We start from the raw sequence: 16,422 nt of genomic DNA on the forward strand, positions 1-16,422 counted from the left end.
TGATTTGGTTTTTTATATGATATGCAATATACAGACAGCACTTAACGAGTTGTTTTTCTCTACAGCAACAGGAGATACCTCCCAAACAACATCTAAGTATATGCAGGACGTAGCTGATGATTCAAGTAAGGTTTGAGTCGTACCTCAGAGTCTCTGCTCTGTAATAATCAGTCAGGGAGTCCTTGTGTAAGCCGGGTTTCCCATTAAGTTTTTTTTTTCTTTTCATCCAACCTTTGTTGTTTTTCTTCACTAGAGGAGAGAAGCAGGACAGGAAGAGGAGGGTGATGGCAGTAATGGTGGTTTAGTGAGGTTCATCAATCTTCCCCTGAAAAACAGGAATGGTGGTCATTTAAAGAAAACATGGTAAATATGTAAAACCTAACAGAACTTCAGCGAAGATGGGGATTTCAAGGTCATCAAGTGGCTTTGACAGCTTTCTACACACCAGCCTGACATGCCAAAAGAACAAATATAGTAAATAATATTCTTATCAGTAGGACTTGCACCCTTCTCCGGGTCATCTTTGGTTCATCGTCCACATCAAGCTTTGGTTTAAGTGACTTTGGTTTGATTGAGAACCTTCAGGCTTTAATACTTGAGCTCTATTTCTCACCTGCAATCTGATCCATTTCTGCACCTTGCCCACAAAACAAATAGCTCCAATGATATTCTGGTGCAAACGCATGTTTTTTTCTGTTTTTTTTCTGTATCCACTCAGCCGGACTAGGACCATGCATGGTACTAGTGATTAACAATGTTAATAAAACTAAATGAGATGGGATATCTGGTATTTTGAGTTTGGAAAAGTCTGGAATTTGGAAAATATGTAGAAGCCCTGACTTCAGAAGAGATTTCTGGCTTTTCCTCACCACGTGCAGTTGCAGGCTGAGGAATAGCGAAGATTCGCCTCCTGTCCTCGTATCTAGATAAACTCTCTGACTCTAAGAGTGAAACAACTCCTGTCAGGATGGATATTAAACTGTCGTCTCAAACTGTTTAATTATTGAATTTGTTCACTCTGAGTATAAATGTACCCCTGAACATTACTCATGAACTGGAGGCACACAGCTTCGGGAATTATAGAATATTGTTCCTGAGAGATTTTCTTCCAAAATCCAAACGATCTGACCTGAAGCTGATAAATGAATGCTCCTGATTACATCAAATTACATATTGAGCTCCCTGAGGAAACTGTGAACCGACTCACCGATGCATCAGAGCCCCAGCGATACTTCATAATTTTTCTCTTCATACTGGGGATATTTTGGATGTCTTTGTAGCATTACCAATAAAGTCAAATCCCTCCGACCTCCAGACCAATTGGACTATAGATCCAGCTGTTTGCTTAATGAATATATATATATATATAAACTCTCAAATATATTAAAGATAACGGCGAGTGGAAGCCTTTATTCACAGCATCTTAGCTTAGATCAAATACTTGTTGGAGAGCATCAGTGAACAAACAGCATCATGGAGACCAGTGACTAAGGAATAGTGGAAAGAAGAAAACCATTGTTGAAAGAATGTTTATAGCTTACTTGTAGGGGGCTCGGGAAACACCTGAAAGAATGTGCTCTGGTCAGATGAGACGGCAAATAAACGTTTTATAGCCACGGTGCAAATATCCATATGCATAATACTGCATTTAACCCTGAATACACCATCTTCATGTGACAAACATGGTGATGGCTGCATCATGCTGTGGGGCATGTTTCTTCAGCAGCGATATGGAAACTGGTCAGAGTTGAGAGATGGATGGAACTAAATTTAGGACAATCATGGTAAAAAAAAAACAGAGGCTGCAGAAGACCTGAGACTGAGGTGGAGGTTCACCTTCCAACCGGACAACCACCCTAATCATGCAGCCAGAGCCACAACAGTACAACTTATATCAGTGTTTTTGAGCCCTGGTCCTCAGGACTCCCTACTCTGTTGTTGCACTTGATCGCAGGCCGAGGATATAAAGCAATCATCTAAATCAGGTGTTAGAGCAGAGAGTAATCTAAAACAACAGGGTTGAGAACCACTGGTTTAGATCAAACTACATTAATGTGCTGCAATGGTTTGGTCAAAATCCAGACCTATATAAGAACAGGACACAATATTAAATACAAGACACAGTAAAATCCATTGAAGTTGGTTGTTGTAATGTGAGAAAGTGTGAACATTTTTAAGGGCTGTGAGCACTTTAAGTCAGCGTAGCAATGTGTTTACAACCAAACATGGAAAACTGTCGACTACTCGCAGAGATAGATTTGCCTTGTTCATGAAAACGGACATCGGTTTTCTCACTTTTCAAACTATTTCTTCCCCTGCGATGAAAACAAACACAACTTTCGACTTTTCCTGTAGGAGGGTATAAACGCTAATGTCAGTCCCTGCTGGTCATGTGGCCCTAAGCTGCAGCTTTGTTTGCTTGTGCTTCAGGCCGGCTCTGAATCACTCTTTTTGCTTGTTTTAAGTCTTGCGTAGTTGTTGTATGAGAAATCCTTGGTGTTTGTGCGTTTTGTGGTTTCGTGGGTGATTTGTGCGATTTTGTTTCTCTTTGTTGCATTTTAGTTGTCTTTCTATTACTTGTGTAAATATTGCTCAGTCTGTTTTGATAGTAGTTCCATTGCTCTTCCAAATAATTACCAAACTGTGTTTGTCTTTTTTAATGCTTTTGTTATATTCTAAAACTTGTTTCATGTCTCTAAGGGTAATTTAATTTAATTTGTGTTGTCTTACAATTATTTTTATGAGAACTTTTTGTCTTCATGTATCTGGTTATAATTGATTCACAGCTTTTACACGTTTTTATTTCTCCTATTTTATCCTGTTGCACTCGTTTTGTGTTCTGTTTAAATTAATTCCATGTTGTTTGCATCTTTTACAGGCCTTTTGTACATTTTTCAATACGATTTTCAGATTTATTAATGTTTTTCTGGCTTTTATTTGGATTTATGGCAACAAAAGCACCATAGATAACAGGACGGTGTTGTTTAGCTATAAGAGCTGAAATCAGAGGCTGATCCAGATGTTTTCTGTAACACGCAGCATCAGTTCAGGAAGGGTTTTTGGACACTCGTCGATGCTGGATGTTGCCGTCCAGTCAGAGACTCGGACTGATCTCAGGTCAGAGGTGCTAAAGACACGAGACGATCCGGCAGTCTGAAGCGATGAGCTGCAACAGGACGAGCTCACGGCCAGTGATCCGAGCTGTAAACAGCAGCAGCGTAACCAGCTGTCTGCTGCGTGTCGGTCATAAAGCCGCTCGCTGCGTTTTGTCGAGCTTGGCTTCACTGCAGCACATTCTGCAAGGTATTATCAGCTGGCATCTTTAAGCATGGCTGCACAGTTTGTGTAGTAAAGCTCTAAAAATAGACCTTTCCCCTGGGAAGGGAGCGCAGGCAGAAGTGGAGTGGGTTAAAACTGATTGATGGAGATGATTTCACAGACAGAAATTAGATGCATTTTCTTCTCACAACCAATGATTTTCTTTAAAGAGCAGAGTTAAAGAAAGGTGCTTCCCGGGGAGAAAGATGCCTGTTTTAATGTGATGCATTTTACATTTGAAATTCTGAACATCTGGCTGCTTAACCAGCTTGCTTTTGTTCTGACTGGTTTTGAACAGAATAAAGGAGCAACAGTTTTACAGTTTTCTGGCTGCTTTTGGTCGATCACTCACTGGAAGCAACTTTACGGTCATGCTAAGAAGAAAGTACACCTTTCCTGTATAATTTCATGTGTCATGACACAATAAAAACAGGGTTTTTGGTTCCTTCTTGTATACTCTTCTTCATGTGTTGACTTTAGGCTTTTATTTTGGAGTACTCTTTAGCTTTGATCCAATTTGACCCAGTTCCCATGTCAGCGATCACCTCCACAGCAGTTTTAAGCCTGTTGCTTTCTTTCATTCCTTGTCAGATCCTTCTGTTATCTGCCCTCCTTGCTTCACTGCCCTGCTGTTGTCTCACCTCGTTATCGTCATTCATCCAGTTTATTGCTCCTCTCAGTGCCTCTCATGTCTCCATTTGCATCAAAAGCATCATCATTTGTGTGAATCTATTCATAAAACCAGGAATTTTGGCATCAAAGACATCAGCAATAACCTTAGAGACCCAACTGTTGCCCTCAAAATCAATACAGGAATATAATAAATACATAATTTAAACACACAGCATCTCTATAACTTGACTTAGAAATAAACCTTCAACAAACTGCAATGGAAAAGTCAGCCTGGAGCTGACATTTCCATAACATTATGCTAAAAATGGCACATGTTAGGCAGGACTTTACTTGGGCAGCTTATGTTACAAAAGCAGAAATTATGTTATTTGTTCCCTGTTATGAGAAGTCATATAAATGTACGAGATATAGTGGATACCATGGGTATTAATTGGAGTTTGGAGTAGATACAGGATGCATGTATCATTCTCAAAACTTTTTTTTCTGAAAAGAAGCTCCTTGGTTTAATTTTTCTCACTTCTAGATTTGCAAAATAAACTTAATAGCGTTAAAATCTTGTTTTTGTCCAAACCTCCTGTTTTAGACCTCCTCCACAGTTGATGGGATCCAAAACATTGGTGTTTGAGAGCATCAATAACCATAAAAATGTCCTGCAGCCTCGAGGTCCACCTGAAAACTCAAACTCCAACCTGCCAATCAGGTTGGAGTTCCTGCTGTTGCCACGGTGACAAATAGCTAAGAGCCAATAGGTGGAATTCAGTCCGTCTTTAACCAAGAAATGGACACCTTCCTCTGATATATGTTCGATTTTACTTTAATATAAGTTGTAAAAATAGCTGATTAATAGAAAGAGCCTGGGAGGGATCGTAAACCTTCAGAGGTTTCACCCAGCAGGGGGCGCTGCACAAAGCCTGTCACCTACAGGAGCTGTGTAAACAACATGTTATTGTAATCCTGTTGCTAAGCAGCTGCTCAGGCAGTTTAAGGCTGCGTGTTTGTAATTCATCGCGCCTCCTTGAATAACAGCGACCGAATGAAACACAGACTGAAAAACGCTCTGCAGAGACTCCTCATTCACCGGTCTGCTGCTGATTTTACTCAGACTGATTTTTTTTTACAGAGAGAATAACCTGCAGATCAGCGAGGGTAAAAACTTAAATGTTGCCTAAACTGAAGGCTAAAACTTAAAACCAAAGCATCTTATTATAAGGAGTTCAACACTTTTTTTTTTATCCAGAGAGCCAAGCTTCTAAACGTCTCCAAAAACTGAGCAAACCTTGGAAAGGGGATTAATGGAAGGATGCCACATCATTTGTTGAAAATGATCAATTCACAGAGGGGATTAATCCGAAGTCATCAAGGAAGTGAAACTGGAAAACTGACACTGCAGTCAAATTTGTTGAAATGGTCCCCAGTAGTTTGGGTGGACCCCAGGAGCCTGATTTGCATGCCTGGCGACATTATGAGATGACAGAGGGTGTCCTGAGGTATCTACTCTCAGCTCCTGATCAGGACATCACTCCGCTCCAGGACAGCCTAAAATACCACTAGCTGGCATTGGATGGACCTAAACCTGTTGCCCCAGAGATTTTCTGCTGGGTTTGGGTCAGGGGAGCATGGAGGCCAGTGAATTATAGCAATCCCTTCCTTCTCCATGAACTGCTTGCATACTCTCACTCTCTATCCACCGGGAGGAACCCAGGACCCACTGGACCAACGAAGGGTCTGAGAAGGTGTCTGAGGATTTCATCCAGATACCTAATGGCAGCCAGGGTGTCATCGTTTATCCTGTACAGGTCTGTGTGTCCCGCCATAGAAATGCCTCCCCAGACCAGCACTGATCCACCACGAAGACCATCATGCTGAACAATGTTGGAGGCAGCATATCATTCTCCAAACCCTTTCACATCAGTCACTTGAGCTCAGACTGAACCTGCTTTGACCTGTGAAAAAAACTGATCGCCAGTTCCTAACCTCACAATACCGGTGATCTCTGGCAAAGGCCAGTCGAGCTCCATGGTGCCAATGTAGGTACCAGATCGGCTCAGGTGGTCAGATCGACTCGGGTCCTGCGCCTTCTGATGACGTCACTATACATGATTGGTTTAGCGTTTGCACATTTACGCAAAACATTGTGATTGGTCTGGACAACTTACTAAAGTAATTATAGCGGGGTGTAGGTTTTATTCCAGAGCGGGATTGCGGTTTGTAAACGGACAATTTTACAAAGAAATTCTCCATGGTCCCTGCGCCTCCCGATGACGTCACATTATGGCAACGCCACTCAAACAAACTACATTGAGCCCGCGGTCTGCATTTGTAACGAATCAGTTTTATTAGGTTAATTTAGCGGTTTCTTTTTTCTCAAAAGCTTCAGGCTTAAAGATGAACGTAGAAAAATGTGAAATCTTAGCAATTCAAAATAATCAACCCACTTTAATTGATAAAAATTAGGTAAAATATTTAGGTATAACGATTAGCAAGGACCACACTGAAAATGAAATATTCAAATATTCAAGCCATTTTACAAAAAAATCAACAAATATTTGACAGTGGCTCAATTTTTGGAAGAATATTGTCACAATTTCATCTGGAATAATAAAAAACATGTGATCAGAAAAAACGACATATCAGTAGAAAAAGGAGGAATAAATGTTATTGATTTTAAAGTGATGAATGCCGTGATAAAATTAAAATGGCTGCAGACTTTTATTAAAAATCAAGAGAGTTTATGGTTTAGTTTCCCTTCACAACTTTTTTTTTTTTAATTGGAAGAAGGAAATTTCTCTTAAGATGTAACTTTGATCCTGCAAAATTACTGATTAAATTGTCAGACTACCCCAGAAGCGTTCCAAAAAGATGTTAAAAGTTTTCATGCCTCGATTAAGTTACTGGAAAATAACCGTAAATTAACAAAATAAAATTGATCTGTAACAAATGGAGACCGCGGGCGTAATGTAGTTTGTTTGAGTGGGGTTGCCATATAATTGACGTCATTGGGAAGCGCAGGCCCCCCGAGCCGATCGGGTACCTACACCGGACAGTGAGCACAGGGCCCACCAAAGGGACATTGGGGTCTAAGGCCTCCCTCGTGAAGCCTATTTCTAATGTTTTGTCAGAGAAATTCACAGCAGTGACCCGCTGGAGGTCACTTTGTAGGCTTCTGGCAGAACTCCTCCTTTTCCTCCTTGCACAAAGAAGCAGATCCCCGTCCTGCTGATGGGATAGGAGAGCTAGACAACGGCCCTAGCTGCCTGTCTCCTGGAATCTCCTCCATGCTCTTCAGACTGTGCTGGGAGACAGCAAACCTCCTGGCAAAGACAGATGTGCCATCCTGGTGATATGGACTGCCTGAGTAACCTCTTTAGAGTCTAGGTATCTCCTCGTGCTACCCCTGGTGTGTCTAAAATGAGGTGAAAAAAAATGTCTGTGGCCTCTATCTGCAAAACCATTCTGCTTTTGGGTCGTCTCATTTACCCCTTTAGTGCAATTTAATTAACTCCAGAACAGCCGACGCTGATTAACAACCCCGTGTACGGCTGAACTGACCACAATACTCCAGAAGGACTGACTTGATATTATCCTGGATAAAAAGATGGCCCTTTGATTTTTTTTGAGCAGTGTATATAGATTGATAGATGGATAATCTATCAATATATATATATATATATATATATATATATATATATATATATATATCAAAAAGTTTCAGTGTTAAAGATGAGGGGGGAATTATTTTATTTTAAATTTGGGTAAAATAATATGAAATGACTGCAAATGCATTTTGTTTCATCATTAATCTTTAAATTTAGCTATTTTCAAATACAATATTTAAATCACAGAAACAATTGCTGTTTTTTTTTTGCAAGGTCTTCTCGATTTATAAAGTAAGGTTTTCCAGTTTCAGCTGAGATCCTTTTTATTTTTGAGTTTCATTAATTAAAGTAAATAAATTGATAAGAATCAATAATGAAAAAATAAAGATTTGGTACAGTAAAAAATTACCAATTGCTTCAATTTGATAAATATTAGATATTGCTAGTTTACCATCATGTTTTCTGCAGCATCAAAAAGCTGATGTTGCTGTTTGGATCAGAACGTGTAGCTGGATGTCCTTGTACTTTATATTTGAGCCGAACCTTCAGTAACTATCTCAGTATTCGGGATTTATGAAGAAAGCTGCTCTGATCACAGCTGATGGTTAATTTTAGCCGCTGAAGATAAAAACGCGTTTGCCTCTCCGGCTGGACGCTGGCTGTCCATCGTCTCCTCTGGGGACCATGAGGTGGGACAGCTGCAGACAGACTCTAACAACCTCTGTCAGAGAGGAGCCCAATCCTGCCACGTGTTCCGGTTCTGGATGAGGAGGAAGTTTGGAGTAAAATCCTTCCGGGTTGATGTTTGTTAGTTTAATATTTCTAGCAGCTGTCAGGATGGAGAGGCTGCGTTATGTAAGATGACCGACAAACATCCTCCTTTTCTTTCTTTTACAATTTGTCACATTTAGTTCTTTTCCTCGTTTCCACTCTGAAACTGGCACCATCACCCCCTGAGCAACTGTTTGCCTGAGATCTTTCCACCTGATCAGCTCCTGTTTCCTCCATCACTCAACAGAACTTCCAGCTCTGAGACCTTCCAAGATCAAACTTCTGAAACTGCTCAGCACCTCTCTTTCCTAATGCATACAAAATGCAGGGATAGGACTGTACAGGTGAAGGAAAAGAAGCAAAGGTGAGGATAGATTTCACAGCTAAGCAGATGTCTCGCCTCCTTTTTGGCATCCAGACAGAAGAATCTGATCTCTGACATAGCACAACCAGAAGCTCTCAGCTCAGCAAGTATTACCGTGCAAACCTCTGTTGGTTTCCTGCAACGACTGGCCAGTGTTTATCTGCTTCATAAACTCTTTGAATTACACTTTATATATTTTCTATGAACCTTCAAAGAGCTTCTGCTGCCACCTGCAGGCCGACAGCAGTACAGCAAGATTCTGCAGGACCTGAAGGTCTCTCTTTGCCCAGGTTTTAAATCCGAGTCTGTTCCCAGCAGAACGTTTTGGTCCGAGGACCTTCATATAGGACGAAAAAACTAAATTTTTATTTATATGGAGATATAACGATATATAACGAGGAGCTTTGTACCAACTGTGAGGCTTCAGGGCTTCTGAACGCTCCGTCCCCTGTTGTTTTTTAGATAAATACTCAATATCATCCTGCTATGAATATACTTGCTTCTTTACAGGCTTTTCCCCCCTTTTACTTGTGGTTTTGTTGTTTTGTGTTAATCTTGTGGCAAATTGTGCTTTTTTGGACAGTTCTGGTAATTCTAAGGATTCTGAGGCTGAAAGTTTAGGAGTTTTGGGGGACCCACAGATTTTTTTGCTGTGTTTGTTTTGTTGTTTTTTAGTTTTGTAAATATATTTTTTGCAAACTTTGTACTTTATATAAAACGCATATGCCTATATGAGGCGAGGTTTTAAATAGTAACAATACTATTGTTACTAGTGTATTGAAAATGATGAAGTAATTATACATCTATTTAGGGAACAACATGGAGCCGCATGCAGGGGACCTTTTAAACCCACCATACTTTGTGTAGGCCTACCTATCAATATACAATAATTTTTATGAGTAAAATAACATTTTTGTGGATGGAGCACCGAAGCGGCTCTGGCCCACTCGTAAATCAAGCCCTGGTCGGGTTGCATGAATTTCCTCAGCATAGCTTTAGAATTATTAAAATTTAAATTTTTCCTCAAAATCAAATTGCAATTTTAGGCAAGGTAAGGCAAATTTATTTGTATAAGACATTTCAGTACACGGACAACACAATTTTAGTTTGGTTTTAACTGGACTCAGCAGTTTAAACTAGAGCTTTAAATTAATTTAACTAGAGTAGGGTATTTGTCTTTATGGTCATTATCATCTGATTGGAGTCATTTTTGTTTCATGATCTGTCCAATTTAGCAAAGGTCTTCCAACAGAACATCTGAACTAAAATAATGAATACGCAAAAACAGTATAACTTTTCATTGAATAATACTTGTTATGCAGATTTATCTATATAATTTATTAAGAAAATATTTAAAAACAACCAAAAAAAACTATGTGCCATGGTTTAAGTACATAGTTCTGGAGTGGTTAGTTCATCTGTACAAGAAGGATGAATGGAAGAACAAAAAAAGTATGTGTAAGTTCGAAAAAGTTCCACAGGGTTCTGAACTTGGATCTGTTCTGTTCTCTCTTTATCGCAGTCCTCTAGTTCATGATAAAGATCTCTAGCTTTATTATTTTATGAGAGTTGAGGAAGCTGATCATCAGCCTCAACCTCTTTTGACATTACATGTTTCTCTTGAAGACATTATTTCCATTACTGAAATACGCTTTCTACATCTGAATCCAGGGAAAACTGAGTTTAGCCTATCTGGCAGTAAATCCTGTGAGAGTCCCTTTTTTAATTTGGGTTTGGTGGCTAGATTACGGTGCACTGTGATAACAAACATGTATTTATACATGTACGAATGTTGGCAATTGCACCTGAAGATCTGGTTTATCTGCAGCTGAGTAGCAAACTGTTTATGTAGTTGAACAATACTACTACTGATAATGATAATGTATACATGAATGCAAAAGGAAAAATTGATCTAAACTCTAATATAATACCAGTATTACTTTAAACATTAATAATAGTCAGGCCCTTGTTAAGTCATGGATTAACTGTTTTATATACTACATGTTTGGGAAGCTGATTTAAATGTCACAAACCACACACAGTCCTGATTACTGCCCGATCTGTAGGATCAGAAATCACTTAAATAGAACCTCTCTGACAACACGAAGTAGGATATGAAATCTCAAAAAGCAAAACATAAACCCTGATCCAAAGACATTCAAGAACAGATAAGAAACAAAGTAATTTCCATGTACTAGTCTGGAAAGGATTACAAAGTAATTTATAAGGTTTGAGAACTCCAGTGAATCACAGTGAGAAATATTATCCACAAATGGGAAAAACCTGGAACTGTGGGAACCTGGCCAAAGGTAGTCGGTCTACCAAAATTACTCCAAGAATGCATCAATGACTCATCCAGGAGATCAACGAAAACCCAGAACAACGTCTAAAGCACTGAAGCCACGACTTCCCCTGGTTAAGGTCAGGGTGCATGATCCAGCAGTAAGAGACCGGGCTGAAAAGGTCCCAAGGCCAAAACCTCTTCTGACCCAAAAGAACACAAAGGCCCGTCCCACATTAGTTACAAAATGTTCTGATCACCAGAAAATATTCTGTGGACTGAGGAGACAAACGTAGACCTACTGTATCTCAGCATTCCAGAAAAACATCAGGCCAAAGTCAAACATGGTGGTGGCAGTGTGATGGTCTGGCTCTTTTTCCGTTTTTTTTTTTTTTTTTTTTTTTTTAATATGTCTCTAAAGCAGGGATGTGTAATCTACCTAACAACCAAAACTATGAAGATCTTCTCCTAAACATAACCTGACTGAAGTAACTTACGGATTTGTCATATCCAGGATAATTTGAACAACTTGCTCCAAAATCCTGCAGCAAGAGTGAACATATTCTTATAATGCTTGTTTCGAGGAATTTGACTCTGGGTTGTACAATTTTCACGCCGGATCGATTAAAATTGTTTGAAGTCCACTTGACCTACTACAACATTAAAGGACCTGCAAGAACTTTGTTTCTTTGTATGTTTTGCAAACCAGTTTTTATAGAGAAAGACGGCAAAGTCCTGATACTATTTGCAAAAACATATTTAAAGTCACCATGAAACAACGCTGTTAAAAAAACTGCCAAACTCACAATGAAGCACGGTAGTGGCAGCATTGTGAGTTTGTGCCCGTTTCTCATCTGCTGGGGGAGGAGAAATCTGAACAGTTACTGATCAATGTTGGCACAAAACCTGTAGGATCCTGCCAGAAATCTGAAGATCAGGAGGGACTTCATCTTCCAGAACGACAAAAACACAAAGCGCACGTCCGAATATGAGGTTTCAGTGTCCGAACATTGAAGCTTAGGAATGACCCGGCCAGAATCCAGACCCGAATCCAAGAAGAGGACCTAGCACAGGAGACGTACCCACGTAGAAGGAGAGGACAAATATTCCCGCCTTAACATTATCCATGCTGATAGATCACTAAAAAGTCTGCGTGATGCTTTAATGGAGTATAGATTAATTTTTGTTTTCTCCCTAAATGATTATCTAAAATGATTTATTGTGCTTTCATGTTTTTACATGAGAAAAATCTGCTATTTAACAGGTGTGTAGACTTTTGTGTTCCCTCATCACAACCAATGACTGTCCTGCTTATACCTTGCTCTACTGCCACCATGTGGCCAAATGAAGGAACTGATTCTTGATTCCTAAACCAGACCCCTTAATAAATCTGTCTATGAACATTTTTTACATATCAGAATAATTCGTTTAACCATTACAGACTATAGCATGTTGAATGGTCAGACAGGATACCACACCACAAAGGGTTATTGCTCACCTGTTGGGACCAGAACCTTTAAGCGTCCATCTGTCTGATGAAACTCCAGTTGATGCAGTGAGGGGTTTTTAGTCCATCAGCCAGTTAAACATCCTCTCTTTTTGTTTCCAGCAGCTCTGCTTCGTCGTCCGTCCAGGTGAGTCCAGGTGCTGAAGGATCAGGGAGCTCCAGCAGTGAGGGACCTTCAGGGAGGAGGAGTCCTTTAGGTCTGGATCTGGATGAACGGCTTGGGATCTCATTAAAAGTGGAAGAACTGATCTTTTGATTTCATACCCTCTAAATATTATCAGAGTTTGTGTGGTTTGGTTGAAATGTTTTTTATTATTATTATAAACTGAATTGTTTTTTCTTTACTTTTCTTTTGGTTTTCTGCTCTGCAGGTATTGCTCCTGATTTATTTTTATTTTTCTAACCTTAAACCTAAATAATTTTTCAATTTTGGGACCAAAAATATACTGTTGGGGAATTATTTAGAGTTACTGGCAATGATTTGTGGGAAAAATGGGCAACATCTCTCAAACTGTTACTCGGATTTTAACATTTTTTACATTTCTAGTGTAAAGTCAAACTTTTTTTAGTATTAGATTGGTGTTTTATCTTATATCCTCTAAAAGTAATAACATTTGATCCTAGCATATTAAAATGTATGGTTTAAAACTATTTTTGTGTCCAAGACACTGTCTTTTTTGTTTCTATTATAGCTGTTTTGTGCTACTGTACAACTACAAAGAATGGATATAATTTAGTACTTTTCTCCTCATATCTGAAGTTTCAATTAGTTCATTTTGCTAAATTAAAGCAAAACAAAAACTTTTATTTCTTACTCTAGATTTTTCTCTTTAGGCTTTTTTTTTTTTTTTTTTTTTAAAGAAAAATATCATTTATTTCAGCGCTGGGCCTGCTGAAGCTCTAAAACATCTAAAAATGTACCACTGATATAATGAGAAGTGTACAGTCTTTGTATTTTTCTTTCATTAAAAACGTTTTCCTGGTTGGAAAATGAAAGTCACCAGATTCACAATTAGCTGCTAAGCCGCCGGGACTCGTGTTGGGGCTTTTAACAACATGGAGGCTGCCACAACATGGTGGTTTGGAGCCTCCTGCATCAGACGGTGCAGAAAAGTCTGGAAGGTTGCCGTGGAAACTGCATCTGCCGCGGAGACGCGCAGTGAGCCGCACCGACCAGCAGATGGCGCCGTTGTGTAGGAAATATTCCAAGTCAGAATCATTTTATTTAAGAATGGTTCTGTGGCCAATTTGGGGGAGAGAGGGGGGCTGCGCTTTGACTCGCAGGTTATTAAGTTTGGGATCAGCAGGGATGACGTGCATCCCGTTTGAAACTGAGTTTTTGTTTTGGTCCCGTGTCAGAAGAATGTAAACTTTTAAAAGCTGCTCTCTAACGCCAACAAAGTGCTACAGAGGCTGGTCAGTTTTCCTGCAGAGTGGAAGACTGCAAGTCGTGTTTTCTGTCCCCTGGCTCCGACCGGAGACATCCGCGCTGCTGGCAGAAACACGGCGGCGCTCAGACGTCCGTCAGCTTCCCGCCGCAGGCTTTGCGCGGGCTGCAGTTCGTGTGCTTGACGGAGTCCGCGTCCTCGCTGTGCGCGTAGTCCGACTTGGACAGGGACGGCCGGCTGTCGCTCCGCTTGAACTCGCCGAACGCCGGCTGCTGCTGCTGGCCGCAGGTCACGTGCGTGTACTGGAACTGCTCCTCGTGCTCGGTCTCGCGGTGGTAGAAGTAGTTGAAGTTGGACACGATGACCGGCACCGGCAGCGCGATGGTCAGCACGCCGGCGATGGCGCACAGGGAGCCCACGATCTTGCCCCCTATGGTCACCGGACACATGTCCCCGTAGCCCACCGTGGTCATGGACACCACCGCCCACCAGAAGGCGTCCGGGATGCTGCTGAAGCCCGAATGCGGGTCGTCCGTCTCCGCGAAGTACACGGCGCTGGAGAAGAGGATGACCCCGATGAAGAGGAAGAAGATGAGCAGGCCCAGCTCCCGCATGCTGGCCTGCAGCGTCTTCCCCAGGATCTGCAGCCCCTTGGAGTGCCTGGAGAGCTTGAAGATCCGGAAGACCCGGACCAGACGGATGACCCTGAGGATGGCCAGGGACATGGCCTGCTGGCCGTTGCCCTGGTGCTCCGCCAGCTCCAGCCCCAGCGTGATGAAGTAGGGCATGATGGCCACGATGTCGATGGTGTTCATGATGTTCTTGAAGAAGGCGGGCTTGCTCGGGCAGGCGAGGAACCGCACCAGCAGCTCAAAGGAGAACCAGATGATGCAGAGCGTCTCCACGATGAAGAACGGGTCCGTGAACGGGTTCGGCGGGTCGGCGCGCGCGGTTCCGTTCCCGACGGTCAGCTCCTCGAAGACGCGCGCCTCCTCTCTGAACTCGGGTAAGGTCTCCAGGCAGAAGATGACGATGGAGATGAGGATGACCAGCACGGAGACGATGGCGATGCCCCTGGCGGGTCCGGAACTTTCCGGGTACTCGAACAGGAGCCAGACCTGCCGCTGGAACTCGCTCTCGGGCAGCGGCCGCTCCTCCTCCTTTATGAAGCCCTCGTCCTCCTTAAAGTTCTCGATCACCTCCTCGCCGAGCTCGTAGAATTTGATCTCCTCCATGAAGATGTCCACCGGCACGTTGACGGGTCTCCGCAGCCGGCCCCCGGACTGGTAGTAGTACAGGATGGCATCGAAGCTGGGTCGGTTCCGGTCAAAGAAGTACTCGTTCCTGAGCGGGTCGAAGAAGCGCATCCTCTTGCGCGGGTCCCCCAGCAGGGTGGCGGGGAACTGGGCCAGGGTCTTCAGCTGCGTCTCGAAGCGCAGCCCGGAAATGTTGACGACCACCCGCTCGCAGCACTCCTGGTTCTCGGCTCTCTCCGGGTCGTACACATCCTGCGCTGACAGCGCGGCCAGTGCCACAGTCTCATCCAGGTTCTCCCCGGGAACCACTGTCATGGTTCCCCCCCGAGGAAAAGGGCGACGCTTCCCGCACCTCAGTCCTCTCGGTCCCTCCTCCTCCGCCTTCGTGCGTCTCTGGGCACCAGCTGAGCGGCTCCGCGGGTCTCCTCCTCGTCACGTCTGCGGGTGGGCTGCTCCGGCTGGCATGCTGCTGGTGCCCCCCGCCCCCTCCCCGCTTCACCTTTACCGTCCAGGCGCTGCTGTAGTCTGGACTGTGGGCTCGGCTGTCACGTTCGCTGCATTTTAAGCAGGCTTTGCCCTCCCCGAGCTGACGTGTGTGCGCGCTTTCTCACTGAGGGGGGGAAATAAAAACACACATGCAAGCACATATGCTCAGGATTAATCTGAAGCGGCTATTTTATGAGCATAGATTGAGGAAATACTGTATTCTCCGACAGAAAGGGTCGTGCGTAATGAACCTGTTGTCTCAGCGTGGCACAGGCTCAAGGTTATCATATGGGTTGGTGTTTGCGCTCCAGAAACGAGGTGATGTTTGCATCAACAACAACAACAAAAAACGGGCATGCACCTTAGAGATGAAGCCAATTTAAAACAAAAAATAAAAAAATAAATGAAAGGTGGGGAAAAAAACCTGCTGATATCCTCAACTATTTCCTCTTAACTGAATACCTGTGGCTGAGTGCGTCATCTGCCCTCATGCGTCCATTCTTGGATCCATCCGTGGCAGCTTCGCTGGGAGGGAAACGGGCACTGCAATGTCACGCTGCAACCCGCTCCGAGACGAAACCTGCTGACGTTTCCTCAAGCTGCCGGTTCATGTGTGCGTCGCTGCAGGCGTGCGGCGCCGTGCGTGAGAACAAGGAACAACACAGCTGTGCAACAAGTTCATAGAGAGAGAGGGAGGTGGAGAGAGAGAGAGGGAGAGAGAGAAGAAAGGGAGCTGGACGATGAAGAAAAGCAAATAAGTTTCTGGGCTGCAACTCAAACCGGTGACGTGTTGTCCGAAAATAACTGGATTTCTCTCAGGAC

The 16,422-nt window shown here is 42.6% G+C and overlaps 1 protein-coding gene and 1 long non-coding RNA gene across 2 annotated transcripts in view; one reads left to right on the plus strand and one right to left on the minus strand.

Annotated features, from left to right (window-relative positions):
• Window positions 1-13,315, plus strand: part of LOC110366728 — a 66,298-nt gene extending 52,983 nt beyond the window's left edge. The window contains exon 2 of the long non-coding RNA XR_004933126.1: window positions 12,576-13,315. This is a non-coding gene — a long non-coding RNA (uncharacterized LOC110366728). The remainder of the gene's footprint in view (window positions 1-12,575) is intronic.
• A 570-nt stretch (window positions 13,316-13,885) lies between these two features.
• On the minus strand, window positions 13,886-16,175 carry LOC105916191 (shaker-related potassium channel tsha2). The gene is made up of 2 exons (XM_021309533.2): window positions 16,063-16,175; window positions 13,886-15,724 (listed from the first exon to the last, which is right to left on the minus strand). Exon 2 carries the CDS (start codon window positions 15,427-15,429, stop codon window positions 13,984-13,986), a length of 1,446 nt encoding a protein of 481 aa, XP_021165208.2. The 5' UTR covers window positions 15,430-15,724; window positions 16,063-16,175; the 3' UTR covers window positions 13,886-13,983.
• Between the last annotated feature and the right edge of the window lie 247 nt (window positions 16,176-16,422).

The sequence above is a fragment of the Fundulus heteroclitus genome, chromosome 17 (assembly GCF_011125445.2).
Source record: "Fundulus heteroclitus isolate FHET01 chromosome 17, MU-UCD_Fhet_4.1, whole genome shotgun sequence".
Classification (NCBI taxonomy): Eukaryota; Metazoa; Chordata; class Actinopteri; order Cyprinodontiformes; family Fundulidae; genus Fundulus; species Fundulus heteroclitus.